Genomic DNA, 22,071 nt, shown 5'->3' on the forward strand with positions numbered 1-22,071 from the left:
TAATTAAGTTTCAATTGAAAAATATATAAATTAAATTATTTATTTAAATGTACAAGCATAATTAACTCTATAATCTTCATTAACTATGAAAAATATGTTAAAAGACTAACAACAAGAACAACAACAATAATAATAATAATTAGAGAATATTGTAATAAATCGGTTTACCTTAGATTTTTTTTTAATGTTTGATTTATATTGTAAAATTATTGTTTGTGAATATGTAGTGTTGTTGTATGTTATTTATGTTAAATTGATGTTAAGATTGTTGATTGTTAAATTATAATTAAATTTTATTTAATATTATTAGGTACGTGGATTTAGATATCTGAAATATCTACCTGCAATCCATGTAGATATCATCCGTATCTGAATCTACATACTTTTTTATGGATCCAGATATCAAAAGTTTAATTCGGATCCGGATCCGAATTTTGCCATCACTAGTTAGTTGTTATGTAGTCATGTAGAAAAATTTTAGATTTGTTTTTTTTTTTTCAAAAAATCATATGGGAAGCCAAGTAGTCAACGACCACGCGCTGCGAAGGCACTTAGCAACCGTTTCAGTCAACCTTAAAGTGAAACAATTGAAAGGGGAGCCGTTAGGTTTGGTCTGGAAATTGAAACAGAACTGAAAAAAAGAAGAGCTTAAAAGAAAAGAGGGAAGTGAAAGAAAAATTACAACAAAGAATCATGAACTTGTTTAGATTGGTCGGGGACATGACCCACCTCCTTAGTATAGTGGTCCTTCTACTCAAAATTCGTACTACGAAATCATGTGCAGGTACTTTTTTTTTGTTGATATTATTTTTTTAAATTTTTTATTGCCTTTGATTCCATTTTGTGTATTCCTGCTTTCTTTTGGTTGGTCTTTTGCAGCATTTTTGACTGCCCATTTGTGTTTTTAATGCTTTTGAGCTTTCTTGTATGTTATACAATTGATACTCAATTGGAATGTGCAAAGGCTTACTTTTATTTTTCTCTTTTAAAAAAAAAATTAAATTTGAAACTGCAACTAAAATCTCAGGTACCCCAATTATCCACCTTCCCACCTTTTATTTATTTACTTCTTTATTTTTATTGTTTTATTTTCTTGGAAAAAAATGGGAGGGAAATACATTGACTTACAGGATTCTGACTGATTTATTGAGCTCCCAATCTTCTTTTGTTTTGTGTTGAAATCTAAAAGTGTTATTTGATGTTACTGTCCTTTAAATTTTTAGGGAATTCCAATCTTGTAGAAGAAAGTTAACGGGATTCTGCTTGAAATCTGATTCTTTGAGAATTTTCCTTGAAAGTTGCTAACTGAAATTTTGTATCCATAATTTTATATTCTTTAATATCTTTTCCAGGTAAATAGGTTCAAAAGGGCTTTCCAGAATTAGGTTTCTCAGTGATCTTAAGAATAAGAGGCATCTTTTGTTTTTTGAATTTGGATAATTTCTGTGCTGCACTGTTTTTCTTTGAGTATTTTTCCGTTGGTAAGGTTATCATAATCTTTCATTGCCCCAGGAATTTCACTCAAGACTCAAGAACTGTATGTCTTAGTGTTTCTTTCTCGGTATCTCTTCTTCTTCACGAGATACATCTCTCTCTACAACTCCATAATGAAGCTAGTCTTTATTGGAACTTCAATAGCTATTGTTTGGTACATGCGATACCACAAAGTTGTGAAGCAGACCTATAACAAGGACGAAGACACATTCAAACACTATTTTCTGATTCTCCCGAGTTTTGTCTTGGCCCTTCTGATTCCCCATGCCTTTAATTCGGTTGAGGTATGAATGTTTTTGTCTTCATCCTTGGTTCCATTTAACAAATTGTTTGTTAAAGACAATAAAGTATTAACCAAATTTTATTGACAAATGATACATTTCATTGTTGAACATCAATCTAGAATTTGACACCCTTTGTTTACTACAGTTAATACTATCTTAAACTGCTATTCATTCGTGGCTGACGCTTTTGGATTTCATGATGCAAGAGAAATATTTCAGTTTTGATTGGCCATAAGTTGACATGTTTAATTGTTTGCATTTATATTACATCAAGAATGAGTCATGATCTTTTCCCTTTAATGGGAATATACATCCTTGGGCAGTATCACAATATATGTGAATACTTTTGCTTAAAATCGCAATGAATAGTTAAGTGCCTTCTTTTAACTTACTTGTTAGAGCTGGACTAGTCAGTTCCATTGGCAGCAGCCACGGGCAATTTCTTTGTAGTTTATGGTTAATGGTCATATCTCATATGGTTGGTTCCCTCAATATTCCTTTTTTTTTTTTTTTGGTTAACATCCCCCAGAAACAATAATTTGGTCGATACTTGTCTTTGATGTCTTCTGTAATTGCTTACATTTTCATTTTGTTTGAATGATTCCATTGCTCTACAGCGGCAACCGATTACTGTCTGATTGTATAATTGGCTTTTACTTACTAGGTTGAATGATCTCTGATGATAACTATTTCTTTGTGAAAGATTCTGTGGACATTTTCAATTTATCTTGAAGCAGTGGCAATCTTACCACAGCTGGTATTGCTGCAACGGTCAAGGAACATTGACAACTTAACTGGAAATTATGTCTTTCTTCTCGGGTATGCTGTTTTATATTGAGATGCTTACTTTCTTCTCTCATGTTGCTCCATTTTCATATATTTGTATTGCGTGTGCAAACTATATCTTTCTTAACACTGTATAATGTTTGTTGGTATGACATTTTGGGTAGCGAAAGTTGTAAGAGTATGAACCATGTTCTTCGTCTTCATTTTGACGTTCGAGTTGTTAGTGTGTTGGCAGGCTGGTCATAGAGATTAAGTGATTGTTAATAAAATAGTGTTAATTGTTTCTACCGGAGAGTCGAGTGATTGAAAATCAGGGCTGATGTGCTGATGGTTCTTCTTCAGTGCACTTATTCTGAAGTTTCTAGAGAATATGTAGTGTTATTAAAACTGTCTTCAGAAGTCTGGCATTGTATAAATGTGTCTCGGATGTTAGAATTTGTTTAGACGTTTGTTGGTAAAAGTTAATAAAATAAAAATAAAAATAATGGTAGCCCTGCAGAATTCTTTTACATGATTCCCAATCCATATGGTAAACGATACAAGTAGCCATTTGTCATGGCCTCAATTGTGAGGTATTCTTTGGCCAGTTTGCAGAATTTGTGTATTACCCTTGCGTTTTACACTGTATATGAACACAATTCCTTTGTATGATTTGGATGTATTGACATGGTAAACCATGATTTAAATAACTTGATTCGACACCAAACAAGTTAATTCATCGTGTCGTGGAATAATGAATCTCAGATGGACTTTTCATCTTTCAATGATACATCCAGGTGTCCTTAGCACATTATACTGTGTTTTAAGTTTAAATTGGGAGGTTATTGTTTGCCTTTGCCAGATATTTATTTGTTTATTTCAAAACTGTGATCTACAACTGCGGTTAAAATTTTGCATTTCATGTTCGCTTGTGCGGTTTCCTCTCTCTGTCTAGGTAGGCATCACTGTTATTATTTTGCTTGATCTATTTCTTTATTTTGTTTTATTTCTTGTTTAGTTGCATTTCATGTTCGCTTGTGCGGTTTCCTCTCTCTGTCTAGGTAGGCATCACTGTTATTATTTTGCTTGATCTATTTCTTTATTTTGTTTTATTTCTTGTTTAGTGCTTACCGAGCTTTATATATCCTCAACTGGGCTTACCGTTTCTATGTGGAGGATCACAAAGTCCGCTGGATACGTAAGTTTTCCTGCCGTTTTGCTGGTATTGTTGCATTCATGGTCTCCTTCCTAACAGAATCTTTTTGTCAATGTGCAAAAAACAGCCTGGCTTTCGGGGCTGGCTCAGACTGCTCTTTATGCTGACTTTTTCTATTACTACATTAAGAGGTATATTTTCATGTTTCATTGTATTTCATTTTATTTCATTTTATTTCAAGCCTTAACTTTCATATACAAGGGAATCTATTCATTTCCTGGGAAAAATAATTGTTCGATCAAACAGCAACTGAATTTTTTTTATAAAAAAAGGGAAATGAAAATAATTATTCATACTTTAACATACATCTAAAATTTTGAGTCCCTGCTAACAACATTTTCCCATTTTTGTATCAGCTGGAAGAACCGTGAACTTCTCAAGCTGCCTGCCTGAATTGGAGCTTTCATTGTTCAAATGTTTTACGGCATTCTAAGATAACAGAGAAATTATAATTTTCTAGTTTGGCTTTTAATACACGTAAGTTTGTCTGCAGTGAATGCCTCTATACTCTTTGATAGGGGTCCTTGTTCCTAATTTGTTTATGATTAACAAAATCTTTACATTTTTAATTAAGCAAGCAAAAAGCTTATATTCTTGGGTGAGGACAATTAAAATTATTTTATTTTTATTTTTGAGGAAAAAAAAACTTGAGCTGTTAAAAGTGAAAGAAGAAAAGAAAATGCAGGCTGCAAGCCAGCAAAATTAGAATTTTATTTAACTAATTTCACTTTGAATATTATAAAATTAAGCATTTTTCTTCATTTGTTAAGATAAATCATCATTTAAAACACCTCACATGTAATATCACTCACCAAAACGTTTGTCATTGTTATTATTATTGAAAATTCTGCATGAAGACCTATCTGTATATTGTAGCATTTGCCCAAGTCAACTCAACACAACATCAAACATCAATAGAGTCTGTAGCTTTTCCCCCAATAACTGAAATGTTTTTCAGATGATTAATTGCAGTGCCCCTCTACATTAAAAGAAACTGATCTATCACCTTCACAACGCTATACACGAGCGACGATACAGAATCTTTGTTAGTAACTTGCACAGGCATTGTTCAATGGAAATAAGACAAAAAGGGGAGGAGCAAGGGCATGGATAATTTAACTTCGAAGAAAAGAAAGCAATGTCTGTTTTCTCCGTTACCTATATCTAAACTTTTTTGAGTCTCCCACTGACACCACCATTGTGACAAAACTATGAACTAATTTCTTGGTTTTCCCCATGGCAACCAGAGTCTGATGCAGAAACAGATGAAGATGCAACTGCCTTTCCTTTGCCACCTGATGACGCTGTAGAATTAATTTCCACATTTCCCTCGGGCTTTGACTTCTGCAGAAGTTGGAGCTGGTTTTGCAGGACCTATTAAGAAAATTAGGGTTAAATAAGAAAAATGCAGAGGAACAATCTATTGAACAGCAGGAGCTAAGTAATTATGTTCTGACACCAATCTTCCAAGTATAAACAAATTGAAAAGAGACCAGCTAAGAGGCCATCTTTCTAGTGCAGCTGAAAAAAAAAATCTATCTAGGGACCATAACAGAATGCAATTTAGTGCTCCTCTAATGTGTTTTAGGCACTCCTTATCTCACTGTAATCATGTAGAAGCCATTGACTGCAGTTGCCCCTCTTGCTTCAAGCATGCCAATGAATTGAAGATACCACCATAAAACAAATCAATATCCAGCATTTTTTGAACAAAGCAAATGATCAAGGTAAATTTGCATCTAATTACACTATGATATCTGATATGAACATAGTTCAAAAGCAGGAGAACTACTATGGTGCTGATGTGTGTGTGTGTGTGTGGGTATTGTAAGTTAGTACTAGACAGAAAATTATACATATTTAGCACAAAAGTTAAAAAAAAGGCTAGCACTGAAGGAACAGACAGGAGTTTCTACTCCATGCTTATTACATATATACAAGTCAGAAATAGTGGCCATAAACTCATGTGTGCATCAATTTGTGCATGTACTCAGAAATTGTGTAGGTATAAATAAAAATATGTTATCTCACAAGCAATATCCCTATTCCGAAATTAAAGAACGGAGACTGCCTCTGATACAGTGATACTAAATGTAGGAAAACAACCATATAGCATCACCTGTAAACTACTAAAATTAAAAAGGATATATTAAATCAAGCTAGCTCCACAAGCCAAATGAGCTCACAAATCCATGTAAGAAAACAAGGTCGTTCGTTCCCCTTTTTTTTTTAAAAAAAAAGGGATTATAGAAAATTACAAAAGTGAACCAGATGTCCACAGACTAAAACCTTCCCTACAGTGTAGAACACCAAAATCTATTCAAAACTTTGAGAAAAGAAACCCTTGAAACCCAAGACATAGGAATAAAACTTTCATTGATTCCAAAACAAGCAAAGTAAAAAGCAATAAAACTTCTTGAAATCTCTGACTAACTTGAGATTTGAGTGGATTTTAAACCCAGGGTGTGTGTATGTGTGTGTGTTCAGCAAATTCCTTTATCAAAAGCAAGAACTTGCATCTTCTATTGGTTATAAATTTTGCTTATCTAATATAAATTATCTAAGGCAACTATATACCGGTCAGATATAAAGCATAGCACATATAAACATAATCTTAATTATAAAAGTAGAAATATCAGAACCACTATTCATTGACATGTGCAGAGAGAAAGCATGAATACAGAAAATGAGCTGCATTGATACCTCAATCTGGTTCTCAATAAATTTTCTCTGAGCTTCCAGCTGAGAGACTGGTGTATTTTGAGTGCTTGGCAGTCTTTCTCCACCAATCAAATTGGCGTCAGGTGTCTGAAAAGGGACAAAAACTGATTGAGGAAATTGAGGAAACGAGAAGGTAGCAGATCCACCAGGGTTCACAAACTGCTGTGGTTGACCAGCAGAAGCCTGTTCTTGACCCAATTCTACACTGGTGTAATCACCCAAAGGCCTGTTAGCATGAGGAAGTACAACATATCCAGGAGACCTGCATGCATAATAGAAGTTTTACTTTTATGTGTTAGCTTTAGCCAGATGACCACAGCAAAAAGATGTGCTGAGAATGCAATTAGAAAAAATAAATAATATAAAATAAAATTAAGTTGGCCGTAATGGGACTGAGCCCAGAATCTTTAAAGATCTAGAGAAAATCTATAAGCAAATAGGATAAGCTCTAAAACTATCCAAATGTATAACTACTAATATATCTGCTTTAGAATCAGAATTCAAAAACTCGTGACCCATTACAAAAATCCTCTCATCATACACCACAAAATTCTGCAACTCCAAACAAAAACAGAAGGTTTTGGTTTTTGGTGGGGGGGAGAGAGAGGAAGAAGAAGACATTTTGGATCAGAAATACAGGAAAATTTGGAAAACACAATCTGTAAACAATTGTGAACACTCATGGAAAATGTGACATAAGATTATATTGTGAGACAACATATTCAGGTTGCAAACAAAAAATCTGAAATTTGCTACACGATAGCACCTACCAAACTAGTGTGTTGGGAGAAGGATAAACATAGGATTTCCCATATACCGAGGCAGCGACAGCGGCAGCCTGGAGCCTAGCCTGGTGGAGAGTCAAGTTATTGTTAGCCGCATCATTAGCTGAACCTTGGGAAGCTGTGTTTGCAGTAGCAGTACCTGTTTGCAATCTAAACAGTTAGCAAATTTTTTCCAAATCATTTAAATAGGTGGGCTTAGTTCAATAGATATCTAAACGTAAAATATTCTGCTGAGAACAATGAAGTTATAAAGAAAAATCCCCCCGACTACAACCATATGAAGCTTATAGAATATAGATGTAGAAAGGGAATAAAAAAAAGAGAGAGACAATGATTTCATCTTTAGTCATGACCAAATATCAAAAATCACATAAATAGAAGGAACAAAGCTATAGACTCATCACAAACAGTTAACTACAATAATAAAGGTTGTAATAAGGAGATTACCCGATTGGTGAGTATCCGGCCTTTGGCCGTGTTGTACTCCAGCAGTGCTTGCCCCATTTTCAGGTGGTACAACTAAAGCTCTGCAGGTAGGACAGGTATGCTGTCGCTCCAACCATGAGCGAAGGCAGTGGACATGGAAAAGATGTCCACAAATTAATTTCTTGGCTGTTGTCATCTCCTCACGACATATAATACAGGTTGAATCACTTCTGCAAGTCCATGCAAAACAGTAAGGAAAGATGTCTTAATGGATAACAATATAAGCATATGCTCATAAGAGATTCAAGACTTACGCATCAAGCTCTTCAGGTGATGCATCTGGAAATCGATCATTCATATTTGAAGTGATCTTTCGATAACGAACATAATCAGCAACACGGATCCTGAAATTCCTAAATGTCTCATATAGCTCACGTATTAAGTGCAAAGGAACACCATAGTTCCTGCAGACATTAATTTAGTTTCAATCAAAAACAGAGGAATGCAAACATAACCATTAAAGATAGGTGCTATGGTAAGAAGCGGCAACAGTGAACATACGAACAAAGTCATCAAGTATCAATGCAAAGCAAACATCAAAACGAATACTGTAATGGAAACATTGAATCATAGCTCCCCATAACTCAAAAGATTAAAATAACCAATTAAATATAAACCAACACGCTCGCGATGCACCGTTCCTCCACCTAAACCATTCAAGTAACATACCCACCTAACACAAGCTCAAAAAGTGAGTTCAAGTTCTGTTCAGCATCTCAACTGGGGAATACTCAGTCCGACATACAACTCTCCTGAGCATTATGCCTAATACCATCCTCCATCCCTAATTGAAAGATACTGAACAAACAATAATTCTTAATCCTAAACAAAATACACTTTTGAAGAAATGGAGGATGCAGAATCCAATCCAGTTAACAATCAACAGAGCCATTTGCTTTTCATCATAAAAACTTGTATCAGCACATAATTAGACTTCACTAAATGCATGTTAAATAAAAGCCTCGAAAACATTTTCTTCTTTTTTTTAAAAAAAAAATGAAGCATGGAAGAATTAGTAAAAGAGTAATGTAAACAAAAAATTAGCAAGCAACATAATATTATTTGCTTAAAATTATATAATTATGTTTATGTATGTGGAGTCCAATTGTAGCATCGGGTGAGTGACCTGAAACCTGATATAGAGCTTCATCAAACAAAAAGTGTATATACCTCAATTGGAGTAGTGTGTGACTGTGCCTATGAGCAACCCGTGAATATCAAATGCAACACAACAGTTTAAGCAAACAGAAGTGGCAAGTTTTACTTACATGAAAATCACAAGAAAGAAGCACAGGTACATAGACAAATGAAGCAAGTCTCGGATGAGTTCCAAGTAGAAGGTGTAAACAGCCTTTCTTTCCCATTGTCCTTCCATAAGCATATCACTCACGTAGAAAACATATTTTACAAATATTGATACTGTTGTTGTCGCCAGTATCATGTACCTGAGAAACAAAGTTCATGCCATTAGCACTATCAAAAAAAATCCCAAATGTATGCCTTCTAATCCATTAAGTTAAGTCCAGAAGAAAGAATTTGAAGATCAGAACAACAGTATCACAAAAATAAAAGAAGCTTTTACGAAGTAATAATTCCATTGACAAGTTGAATCATCAAAGGGGTTCCAATAAAGGATCAAAACCAGGCTTATTTAGGATAAGTCCCAATATCCAGTACACTCAAATTATTTAGGACTACAAAACCACAAAACTGGAATCTGTTTCAAGAAAATCAGATGAATGACTTCACTTTCATGAATCTGGATAATGATAAAAACACAAGTAGGCATTTCCCAACCTCTATTCTGTTAAGTAACAGTAACGTGAAACATTAACCATGACTGAGCAGTGAAGTGGCCGGGTATCAGCTAATATGTATCATATTAATCAAATTTACTACACATAACCACCACGTATCACAAATATGTAAGCCAGACCAAGCGATCCACATCCACTAATACCAAACTTACACATAGAGCTACTCGTCTAAGACAAAAAGGACACAGAGAGATAATTCACTGCCAATGAAGAGATCAATAAAAGAATGCATTAGTATGAATAACTTACTCAAACGAAAAGAAAAGAGAAACTGAAGCTTGCCGTGTCTGTAGCAGAAACTTGACAGAACTGTACAAAAATAAAGAATCCACAAGAAGAAGAAAGCTCATAAAAGAAACAATCCGGATGTGAGACAACAAGGGAACAGTTGGGGTAGTCTCAATGTACTCCACCCTCTTCTGAGCCAACCAGTGCAAAGCCTTAATCAGCAAAAGCGTAGTGACCATAGCAAGAAACGAAACAGAGAAGTCCTGCCGGAAAATCGTGATAGCAAAGAGTATTTCCATGATCTCTCTCCTTGACTGCTCATTCAACCTCTCAACCTCGGCTTCACGGAGAGAACCAAGAAACACCTTCTTGATCAATTGCCACAAAATGCACATAATGACCAAACCCATGTTCATAAGCAGCACCAAACTGATCTTAGAAGTTGATAAATACACCATGGAAGGGTAAAATTGTCTTCTGCTGTTAAATGCATGGTACACAACAGCTAAAGTAGCCATGAAACTGAACCCCGCGTACGTTTGCAGCCTCATCATTTCACTGTTACAACAAAATCATTCAATCAAAACTCAATGCTATGCTTTAACTCGAAGAGATTTTGAAAAATTCTGAAATTTTCTATCAAATCAGATATCTAAAAACAAGCTAATGCCCTATTTGGTTGCCGAGAAAGTGACTGAAAATTGTGTATGTACATTCTTATCTCGTAATTTCTGAGCGACCATTAACAAGTCCGATTATTGAATCCAAATTCATCATAAGAGAAACCCTATTAAAAATTAATTAAAAAAAATTAGTTACCTGGCCTTTTAAGAATCTCTCCACTCCTTGCACGATTAACAGAAACTTCAAATTCCTTTTTTTTTTTTTTAACTTTAAGAAAATTTGTCTATACATATACCATAAATGGATCTATTTGTTCGGCGTCATCAATCCCAATGGGAGTTTGCCACGCAAGCGATAGTATGTTGGCGGTCTGCAAGTGAGTTTCAAGGCCCAACTGTCAATTACTTTTTGATCACTCAATGTCCTACTAATCTGCCCCCATGTGATGTCTTACAAGACCCCACTTCGGACAACAAGTCACTACAGCCCAAGATTTCTATTAAGAGGAGATCTTATCACACCCACGAAATTTCTCATAAACTCCCTTTTTCAATTAAAATTACTTAAATAATTAAAAAAATTAATTGATTTCTTATTTTGATTGAGAATTCAAATTAAACACTTAAATAAATTATTCTTTTAACAAATTATTTGCACGCACTCATTTCATAATTATATTTATATCTTAAGTTTTAATTGAAAAATATTTTAAAAAATTATAAAATTTTAGAGTTATAAAGATAAAAACTATACAATAACAAATAATTTAAGATTTTAAAATTTGTATGTATTTTATTAATAAAAATTTAAAAGAAATACCTTTTTAGGGTAAAATTTTATGGAAAAATGGTCAATTTTAATATATGAGTTTGTATTTTATAAATTAAATTGGGGGTACTAGAGAAAACAAAATTTAAAAGTAGTGTTATACTGATTTAGAAGCTTCACTCTTGTATTTTCACGAGTCCAACCAATGACAATTGGGTGGGTTGAAAATGATATAATTAGTATTTTATTGTGTTTGGTACGGTACATGATTGAGTTAGATTGTAGGATTTCTAAATGATAAAAATTGTCCAATTCTGGGCTTCAATACCGCTACCAAACGTACCCCAAGGATATTTTATCTTATTCTTCGGACACCGTTAAATAATCTAAAAATTAATAAAAGTCAATAAAATTTGGCATTATAATTTTCAAACTGCGGAGTATCAAAATCACATATATTAATCACACTCAATTAATATAGAAAATTAAAACTAAATCTTTATTGTTCTAAAAAAAATTCAAACAGTCTAGTGGTTTTCGTAAACAATTAATTGTGTTCTTTTTAATTTCTATTTTGCAGCATAGATCCCTTAACAATCTTCCATGCATAATTTTAATAAATATTAAGGAGGATAACTTATTAAACCCACCTGTTAAATCCACTTTTTAATATAATTTTTATGGCCCACATGAGACTAGTTAGTTAAATAAAGTAGATAAACTTGTCTTCTCAAAAAAAAAAAAAAAAGTAGATAAACTCGTAGCTATTAGTTATTACCCATATGTGACATATTATTATTATGTCCTAAATTAAATTGTATAACTTTTTCATCTCTCTGGTGGAAGGAAGTGAAAGGGTTAGGTTGATACTTGCTTGTTTAATCATAGGAGTTCAAGTCTTAAGTGGAATAGGTTATATTAAGTTGATTCTCACTTGTAAAAGATATATTATGGGCCAGTTTGGGAGTGCTATAACTTTTGAAATAATTGGTATTGGCTGTGTTGTAAATATAATCAGATGTGAAGAGAATCAATTAAGTGTTTGTTAAATTTTATTTTCATAAGTATTACGAGTTTTTAAAGCAGTTATGGACGTTTGGTAAATTTTACTGTTAAACTATTGAGAGACAACAAATGACTAACATATACATAATGCAAGAAAAAATTTACTTATACATATAAAAACACATACATGTAATATTTTTAATTGCGTATTATAATAATTTTTACTAAAAATAAAATTTATAATATATTGATTTTATTTGTTATTTTTTATCTTTAAAAAATTGATAATTAAATTTATAATACAGCGAAAGAAACTTAATAATAATTCGACCAATAAATTGATATTAATAAATTTATATTGATGAATTATAATAAAATTTATTAAAATATTAATTTTGTTTCCAATTTAAATAAAGATAATTTTGCATTTAAGTAATAATTTTAATGATATGTATGGAATTGTATTAAAGGATAAAATTGATGCTAATAATTATAATCTAAAAGCTACTCCTTCCATGTTTTTTAAAATCAGCTGTATGAGAGTTGATTTTGACAAAAGTGATTTTGATTTTTTTTACCAAATATTAAAATTAGTTTTTAGATTTTTAAAATCATTTTTAAGCCTCTCAAAAGAAATTTCAAATGGGCCCTAAGACTAATTATAAAAGGTCCTTGAACTTGCCAAATTTATGCTTGTTAAGAACTTGTTTTCCAACACAGGAAAGACTTCAAAGTGGGATATATTTGAAGACACCTAATGTCAATTTGAGCATGTAGAAAATACTTAAAATTTGAAAAAGTATGAAGATCAAGATCCTCTTTTGATCTTTTTCCAAGTAAATTTTATATACGGTAGTTAATAAATTAAAAAATAAATGTAGCTAAATCCTAATGATATACTCGTACTAAAATACATGTGGCACAAAATTTGTGAAAGATAAGAGAGCTTAAATTAGAAAAGGATCTTAATCATAATTATAACTAGAGATATCATCCTCTCTCTCTATGAATATAATTGAATAAAAGTATAAAAGTCTTATGTTTGCAAGTGTATAGAACCATGACAAGTAGATGAAGTTGTCTCAAATCCCTTGAGCCCAATATTGGCTCAATTCCAATACAAAAGATTACCATCAAACAAATGCTTAGGTGCTTTTGGAGATTTAAAAAGCAACTTTTAAGCACCATAATTCGTTTAGGAGTCTGCCTGCGAGAGAATGTTGTCCGTGGAAGACAAGGCTTAGGCTTTCTGGTTTTTGGTGATCGCTTACTGGTGGAGTTGCGGCGGCCACAAGCTCTCGTTCATCTTACCAGTCTACAAGAAAGAAGGCAACGACGGCTGTCTTTGAGCTTAATCACGGAAGAAGTATTGATCTATTTGTAGTGAATTCATAATTCTAAATTGTATTTCACTAAGATATAATTAAACAAAGGAGAAACAAAATGATCATTTAAACTTCCAATTCACCTCAGTGTATAAAATAAAGAATGGATAGCAAACTAACAAATTGGATAGCAAACTAACAAATTACAATTTTGATGTACAATGAGTTATGTTTATGGGTGATAAAGATTCACAAAAGTAAATTTTTAATCAATCTTTACGAATGAGAAATTACATGAGGTAGCCAATTCATTGTATAAGATTAGTTTGGAAATCAATAAAATGTGTGTATGTATAAATACAGAGATTAGAATAATACAATAATGATAGAATATATTTATCTAGTATGGATGTTAGTTTGTATAGTAAATTATGAATTTTAATATACACACACATATATGTACATGTATATGTATATGTGTGTGTGTGTATTGTTTTGTTAAGTATTTTGGTGGGAAGAGGATATTTGAACACATTATAATATTGAATAGTGATTTTTTTTCTATCTCTCTACTTTCTCATAGTCTTCTATTTTTATTTTATAATCAAATCCTCCATTGCTATTGGCTTATTGCAATGGCTCTTTTTCTTTCTTTCTTTCTTCTTTTTTTTTTTTCCTTGATTGAAAACTCTCAAAGTTCTATCACTAAACAATAGAAACATAAGATAGAGTGTAAAGATCTCTAATATCAATTAAAGCACAAAATTCTCCATAAATCCAAAAACTTGAAAGATCATGGTGTGTATGTGCATGTCAGCACGTGTGTGTAGAAAAAAGACAGCTTTCAAATGTGGAATGTTGTTCCAAACTTGACAGTCCAAACATGTGCATGTGATCAATGTTATTCCAAGTCAATACACATGTGATCAATGTTATCCCAAGCCAATACACAGTTGAACATCGACCACATGCATATACACAGATTATAATAAATTACACATATGAAATTCAACATAACATATTTTCACTTCAGCAATATGTCATAGATAAAAAATTATACATATCAAAATCAAATACTACAAAATGGCCCATTTAAATTAAGGTCGAGCTCTCACCAAATTTTTTTAACTTATTTTTTTTGTTCAGGGCACAACAAAAAATTTATAATCAGTGCTATTGTATTATAATCAATTAATCAAATTGGTAAAATGAGTTTCAATTTTTTGTTCTCACTTCCACAAGTTGCAGGTTGTTTAAGTAAAAAGCAAAGCTTCAAAAAATCTCTATTTATCTCTAATAAGAAAATCCTAATTTGCCTAAATCATTTTCTCTCTAAAAAAATAATATTTTTGGAGTGACAGGCAACAAACTTAAACAAAATGGCATTTGTAGTGAAATCACTATCATGGCAATGACAATCGTGAACAATATCATATCATTCAAATAATTACATGCTATTAAAAACAATTAATTAAATCACTCAAGTAATTACTCAAATAAAACAAATACCAGCAAGATATAGAGTCGAGCGAGCAGCAACAGTTGAGTTTGTTGAGACGGAGCAACAGTGGCTAGACAGAGACAAAGCAACAATAGCTACGGTGGAGACAGAGCAGTGGCAGTGGCTGAGATGAAGTAGCAACAGGGGCAGAGACGAAATACAGCAGCTGGCACACCGAGAGAGAATAGATCGAGAGAAATAAGGAGAGAAAATGTTGTTGGATGAAGATAAAGGGGGAGAGAGTGCAGTTTGCTGTAACTGGATCGAGAAAGGTGAGGGGGAAGAGAGAGCGTTGATGAAGAGATAAGGATAAAGAGATGGGTCACGAGATTGTGGTTTTGTTTTTTAATTAATTTTTGGGTTTAGTTTTGTAATATTTGGAGAACATGTTTAACAAGTTTTCAATTTATCAGTTATAATAATGAATCCGGATTTTTTATTTTGTAGTCTATATTTTGAATACAATCCACCGAACATGTATTATATATGTCTTTTGAAAACAAAAATGAAACAATGATTGGAAAATGATACCGAATGAGCCCTAAGCTTTCAATTTTTTAGCTATAGTTTAGTCAATGTTACCGAGCAACAATGTTCTTTTTTATGTATTGAAAAATAAATGTAGAGATAAAATCCTTTAGCGGGAGAAATAGTTATAATATTAATAATAGTGATTTTTGGTTAAGGATATTTGTGTAATAATTTTTTTTTAGAAGTGAGTTTAACAAGTGATTTAATAGATCAAATAACCTTCCCATTTTTTAATGGGTTACAAATTCAAATAGCCTCACCTTTTCTTACCTACTTTACTCGTATAACATAACAAAATTGCCATAAAAATCTGTGCTAGGGTGACGTTGACGAATTGGAAAACTATTGGATCTCGGATGATTTTCTCAAAATATTAGGGGCAATATAGAATTTACCCAAAAAAAATGTTTTGTACGGAAAAAGATGAAAAATCGCAGTACAGTAAATAATATTCTTTCAAGGGAAAAAGAAAGAAATAAATCGAAGAGAGGAAGCTATTAAAACGAAGGAAAATAGAAAATGGCTATGAAGAGCGCGTTGAAGTCGATCAGAGAGAGAGGTCTCGGTTCCTTCCTTCGCGAGCTCAAGGAAGAAGGCTTCCTGTTTGTCTCTTTCTCCCTCACTCTAATTTGTTTACAAAATCCATGAAATTTTCAAAATGATTTCAATATATAAGATTTATGTATATAAATTTTCTTTTTGCAGTTTTAATTTAATTTATTCACAAAATAATTTGGTAATTTTTACAATTTTCACTCATTGTAATTGTTTGTTTTCGTGTTTCAGGAGGGCACTTCTTGATGGAAATCTCATGTAAGTCAGAAATCTTTGCTGATATTTTCGTTGTTTTTTTTTAACAATTAAGATTATAGAAAGAAACTTGCTTAAATTTTTTAAATTTTATTGATTTCTTGTTTGTTATGTGAGGGTTGTTAGTGTTTTGCTTCTTTTTTTTTTTACCTCCTCCCCAACTCTTTATATTCTTATGTTTTGTTTTCTGATTCATTTGTTTTAGCGTGGAATAGGAATTAATAAAACCTACTGTACCGTCCATGATATCTATCAAAAAATACCTGCAACACTTGCTGAATTTGGAACAAATGCTTGTTAGATCTGTCACTCGTTGCTAGAGTTTGAACATTCAAAAATGTTATTAAACAAGAGATCATATGGTGCAGAGGCTGGGTGATATAAGTAAAGGGAAGAGTTGTTGAGGGGGCGTTGTATGATGAATTGTGTTGAAGATGGTATATATTAACCTGGGAATAGACTATATTGCAAACTAGGAAACATGCAGGTTTGAATTTGGGTGTTAGTCGCATAGAGTAGCAATAGAAGCTCTTAAAATGTGATATTTTCTCTTATCTTTCTTGTGAGAGTTACAAATTGTTTATCTTCAGCATCTTGAGCTACAAATTGTTTGACCGATACAGGCAAACCAAGTTACATAATAGAGGGGCAACGCTTGTTGGAGTTGATAAATTTGGTAACAAGTATTATCAGAAACTTGACGAGCAATTTGGTCAGTAATTTTAATCTTCCTCTGTTTTAATACGCCAAATTTGTATTATTATTAATTGAAGATGCTAAAAGACTACTACTGAATAATTACATCGTCTATATTTTCCTTTTAGTTATTTTGTGAATTTCTGTTGATTATTTATAGAAATTCTTTTTATTTCTATTTAAAAGAATGGAACTTGTACTTACACCAAAATAGTATGGATTTTATAAAAAGTAATCAACTGCCTGCAGAAACTAGAGTCATCCTGGACAGAACGTCAAAAGTAACCAAAATCAAACTAGCCCACTCAAAGTTGAAAAAACCTAACAAAAATAATGACAACAAATCTATCTTGGTCTAAAACTACTTATTAATTTTAAATTTATAAAGAAGAAAGATGTGTCTTGAAATTCCTTTGTTGCTGACAACCAAAGAGAAGCTAGCAAATGTAGTTTATCCCATTAACAGTTACATCTTCCAGACTCAAAACTTTAAAAATTCTTCTGTTTCGTTCTTGACAAATCACCCAAAAATGTAGCAAAACAGCATACTTCCACCCTGTTACCAAAATTGTGCATTTGTTCCACAAATATATATAGCTACAAATTCTAGCCTAGCGACTCAAGATTAGCTGCCTGAATTAATATATTCGACAAACTAGAAGCAGTGCAACAATGAAGGAGGAGGTTGCCTATCTTTTGCCTGTATTTGTGCACATAACACACCATTAATGAGAGAGGCACATAAAAGGAAATCGCCTTTGCATAACTTATACTGTACTTTCTTGGTTTTCCTTCATAAAATGTTAGGATTCCTTGAATGAACATCTGGACAACCTAAGCAGCTGTTTTATCTTTCTTTTCATATTTTCTTTGGGATAATGTTCTTTAACTTGTTCTGTGTTTTATTTATATCAATAGTCATTAACTTATCTCAGGATTTAGTGATTTTAGTAGAAATATGGCTGATACAAACTTTCATGTTTCAACCAGCAATCTCTTTTTAGTTTCTGAAATTTAGAAGCCTCCCCTAAGTTTTGTGAGATCTTTTAGAAGCCTGTATGGAGGTTGTCAATGTAAAATATTTATTAAATAATTAGGTCACAAGTCACAACTCACTAGCTAAATTGCCTTCGCAGCTCTTTTCAAGATTCTTCTTTCTTCTTCATTCATCAAAACTGGGAAGAGATGTTGGCTTAATTCTGTGTTTTTGTTGGAAAGCTTTCATAGTCTTTTAGACCCTATACTTATATTGTCATTTGATTAGCTCTCAACTGTATAGATCTCTCAGTGATCTTTTGGGGGGTTCTTTCTTTTTGGACTCTTTGTTCACATTTTGTAATTATTGTTCTTATTAATACTATTTTCTTTGTTTCCCATAAAAAAAAAAAAATAATGTGGATGTGATGTGCACTTATATATTTTAACTTATATATATGGATCAGGATCCTCTCTTGATATGATCTTTATCTGAACAAGTTCTATTAACATAATTGGTGGTTAATAAATTAAAAAGAAAAAGTAGTTAAATCCTAATCATACACTAATACTAAAACACAAGTGGTACAAGATCTATAAAAGAGCATGAGTGCTCAGATCAGGAGAGGATCTTAATCCTATATATATATACCTTCTAACTTCCTACGGCCTGTTTTTACAGGAAGACACAGGTGGGTTGAATATGCAGAGAAGAGTCGCTACAATGCTTCCCAGGTGCCACCAGAATGGCACGGTTGGCTGCACTGCATGACTGATCACACAGGAGATGAGGCAAGCTCTGTTTTAACTTATTCAGATGATACTTAATAACAAATTTGTGTACTGATGATAATGCATTTCTTTCAGCTTCTGATGCTGAAACCGAAGAGATACGGACTTGAGCACAGGGAAAATTTATCGGGAGAGGGTGAGGAGTTTATCTATCATTCCAAAGGACATTTCCTCAATCCAGAGCAGAGAGACTGGTCTAGGTACCAACCATGGGAACCCTCCAAGAAAGAGTAATTTCTTCATCAACTTCCCATGTTAACTTGCAAAATCTGGGATTTTGGCTGCCGTTTCCATTAATAAAATGTCTTGTACTTGTTTGAAGCAATAGAATTTTTGCATTTGCTTACCACATTAATGAAATGTCTTGTACTTGTTTGAAGCAATAGAATTTTTGCATTTGCTTACCACATTAATGAAATGTCTTGTACTTCATGTTTTGATCAAAAGCCATTTTGGATTATGTCAAGTGAATAATCATTGTGCTTTCTCATCTTCGACAAGTTTAAGAACCCATTTCCCCTTCAAGCATTTAGATATAATTTTGCTTCTGTAATTTTGAGTATGCAATATTGTTCAGGTGTAGAGATTAATTTTCGACAAAGCTAAAGTAAGCTAGTGATATCTAATTGTCTGTCAGAAGGTTTTTGATAGATGCCGAATCTTGATTCTCACAGCTGGTGATTTTGGGTCGCTCGGCGAATTTTTTAAAGCAGTTCATATTTTTTTAACTCAAAGAGTCAAATTTAAGTTTAGGAATTATAGGAAAGAAAAACAAGTTTTAGTGATTTCGAAGTGAAGAGACGTGTTTTCTGTTTTCGAGACCACCTTTTTGCCTTTTCACTGTTAAGTTGAAGGACAAGCAAAGTCTATGGACAAAAACTGAAACGAGGACTTACAGTAAGTCACTTACTCAGTTGGCACGAACCGCAAGCTACTGATCTTTTTTTTTTTCCCCCTCACTTTTTAGCAAACAACAGAACTGCAGTGCCAATTACCCATAATAAAATTTACTTTTGTTTTTTTTTAAATAAAAAAAAGTTCACGCATGCACAATAATAGTCAGGGGTGACAATGATTGTCCAAATCCAAATGGATCGATTTATAAGAAATGATACTTATTAATTTTATATAAAATTTAAAGTTTTATTAGTAATTTTAATTGAGATGTTATTATGTCCTTCAGTTGATGGCAAAACGTTTTGTTTCTGAAATATTTTCTTTTTAATTTTTTTAAAGGATTTTAGAGTTTCGTAAAGATAAACTTTGTTAACATTCTCTTATAATCTATAAAAAATTTAAAATTTAAAATTAATTTGTTAAAAATTAGAATTGACAAATTCATGATAGTTTAGAATAGGCCTGTATTTTTTTTTTTTTTTTGGGAATTGAAATATAGAGTAAAAATCATCGACTCCTAATAAATTTGGAGCATATACAATTTTTTTTTTTTTTAATTTTACGGATCTAACCCTTGGTAACACTTTTTATGAAGCGAACTGTCGAAATTTCCGAATTTATTTCTGTGAACTTGTGATAATGATTTCTCTAAAACCAAACAAAAAAAGTGAAATGGACAGCTAAATAGAAGAGAAAATTGACTCTAAAATCAACGAAACAGGGATAAAAAAAAAAGAATCATTTTGCCCTTATGGTTAATAATCTGAAAACGATTTTCTTCTCGAGCCCGGGGGACCAATGGCTCTAGTGAAGAGAAAGCATGACAAGTTTCAAGCTGCACTGCCTAAAATTTGTAGGGTCCAAAATCGAATTTTGTTGATTATTGAATCTTAAAAATGGCAGAATCAATAAACAAACAGATAAAAAGGTTTCATGAATTTTCCTGTATATTCTTCATAAGTGAAAGCCACAACTAATTATAATTTTATTTTATTTTTTAATCTCACCTTTTGCATGAGAGAGAACTGTAGACCTTAGTTGCATAATATGTCAAAAGTTTTAAATAAAAAAATTTTTAATTGAAAATAATTCAACTTATATTTTATTATGACCAACTTATATTTAGTTAAAGTTGGTTAGTGTGAGTGGTTCGATATTTTTATTTCTGGGAAATTATCATTCGTCCACCCTAAGATTACATCGTTATCAAAATTACTACAAAACTTTGACAGTGTATCAGCCGTCCACCCTTAGATGACAAAACATATCTCCCAACCACCATTCCGTCAACTGCCGTTTACAAGCGCTGACGTCATAAGGGTAATATGGTCTTTTAAGTTAGAAGCAGCTATGGGAAAAAAATGACATGTCAGCCATTTACCAGACGACTGAATGTTTTATTAGACGACACGTCGTTTTATGGGATGACATGTCGTTTCATCCATGCAAAACGATGTCATTTTAGGGGGAAAAAAAGAACGACGACGTTTGTTCCTCACCATCAAAAAGCTTCATTGCAGCTGCAGCCACGCACCAAATTTGTTCCTTCATCGAGAGATAGCTTGCACGCATACCAGCCATTCCTACTTATTTCTCTTCTCTTTTCACCAAATACGTTCAATATTTAACCATCAAACAAGTGTAGCTGACATCTGTGGAGATTGAATCAAAGCGTAAGCTGATAACGCTTGAAGACAACAAGTCAAGGATCGGGTTGTTAGGTATGTTCATATATGATACTTGTTTCTTGCAATGCATCTATTATTTAATCAATATATGTAAGAACTTGTAAGAAATTATTTGAATTTGTCATTTTTTAACTAATGTTAGAAACCCTAGACTGTAGAAACTAACGAAATGGTGAGGAAAATTTTGTATGTCAATTGAAGTCCTTTTTGCTGTAGAATCTCATTAATTTCCTATTTTTGTTTTTGAAAAAGCTTGAGTTTGGATTTAATTAGGTTATTCTTTGTTGCATTTGATATGACAACATGTCTCCAATGGAGTTAGTGATTCATTTCAAAGGAGAAAAACGTTGTGTAGGTTTGATTTACCCTGAAAGTTGTTCTGTTGATAAAATAAGGGTTGAAGCATTAAAGATAACAGGAGTACATGGGTTAAACGAAGCTGGACAAATCTTGTTAACTGTTATGAATCCAGATAACAAAGCGAAGGTTGTGGTGGATTCCGATTTTGGGTTAAACAGATTATTCGGGATTCATAACTCAATGGGTTTAAACACATTTGAAGTTGAAGTGGTGCCAGTGTTATACCCTCAATATCCAGATTCTCCATTACTGCAATCGTTGATGTTTAACTTAGGGATACATCTGCCTTCAGAAGCTATAACT

The 22,071-nt window shown here is 32.6% G+C and overlaps 3 protein-coding genes across 3 annotated transcripts; 2 read left to right on the forward strand and 1 right to left on the reverse strand.

The window, feature by feature from the left end:
* The first annotated feature begins 563 nt into the window (after positions 1 to 563).
* LOC18049747 (ER lumen protein-retaining receptor) lies at positions 564 to 4,357 on the forward strand. Its single transcript, XM_006443121.2, has 6 exons — positions 564 to 784; positions 1,513 to 1,778; positions 2,482 to 2,597; positions 3,668 to 3,741; positions 3,827 to 3,890; positions 4,116 to 4,357. The coding sequence occupies exons 1-6, from the start codon at positions 694 to 696 to the stop codon at positions 4,150 to 4,152; spliced, it is 648 nt and encodes a 215-aa protein (XP_006443184.1). The 5' UTR covers positions 564 to 693; the 3' UTR covers positions 4,153 to 4,357.
* Positions 4,358 to 4,663: 306 nt separating this feature from the next.
* On the reverse strand, positions 4,664 to 10,700 carry LOC18049748 (ERAD-associated E3 ubiquitin-protein ligase HRD1B). Its single transcript, XM_006443123.2, has 8 exons — positions 10,616 to 10,700; positions 9,818 to 10,354; positions 9,020 to 9,196; positions 8,006 to 8,155; positions 7,713 to 7,921; positions 7,251 to 7,404; positions 6,463 to 6,742; positions 4,664 to 5,133 (listed from the first exon to the last, which is right to left on the reverse strand). The coding sequence occupies exons 2-8, from the start codon at positions 10,348 to 10,350 to the stop codon at positions 4,969 to 4,971; spliced, it is 1,668 nt and encodes a 555-aa protein (XP_006443186.1). The 5' UTR covers positions 10,351 to 10,354; positions 10,616 to 10,700; the 3' UTR covers positions 4,664 to 4,968.
* A 5,318-nt stretch (positions 10,701 to 16,018) lies between these two features.
* On the forward strand, positions 16,019 to 19,283 carry LOC18049749 (probable NADH dehydrogenase [ubiquinone] 1 alpha subcomplex subunit 12). The gene is made up of 5 exons (XM_006443126.2): positions 16,019 to 16,152; positions 16,337 to 16,363; positions 16,984 to 17,072; positions 18,714 to 18,823; positions 18,899 to 19,283. The coding sequence occupies exons 1-5, from the start codon at positions 16,070 to 16,072 to the stop codon at positions 19,055 to 19,057; spliced, it is 468 nt and encodes a 155-aa protein (XP_006443189.1). The 5' UTR covers positions 16,019 to 16,069; the 3' UTR covers positions 19,058 to 19,283.
* The last annotated feature ends 2,788 nt before the right edge of the window (positions 19,284 to 22,071 follow it).

This window comes from Citrus clementina, unplaced genomic scaffold, assembly GCF_000493195.1.
Source record: "Citrus clementina cultivar Clemenules unplaced genomic scaffold, Citrus_clementina_v1.0 scaffold_3, whole genome shotgun sequence".
Taxonomy (NCBI): domain Eukaryota; kingdom Viridiplantae; phylum Streptophyta; class Magnoliopsida; order Sapindales; family Rutaceae; genus Citrus; species Citrus x clementina.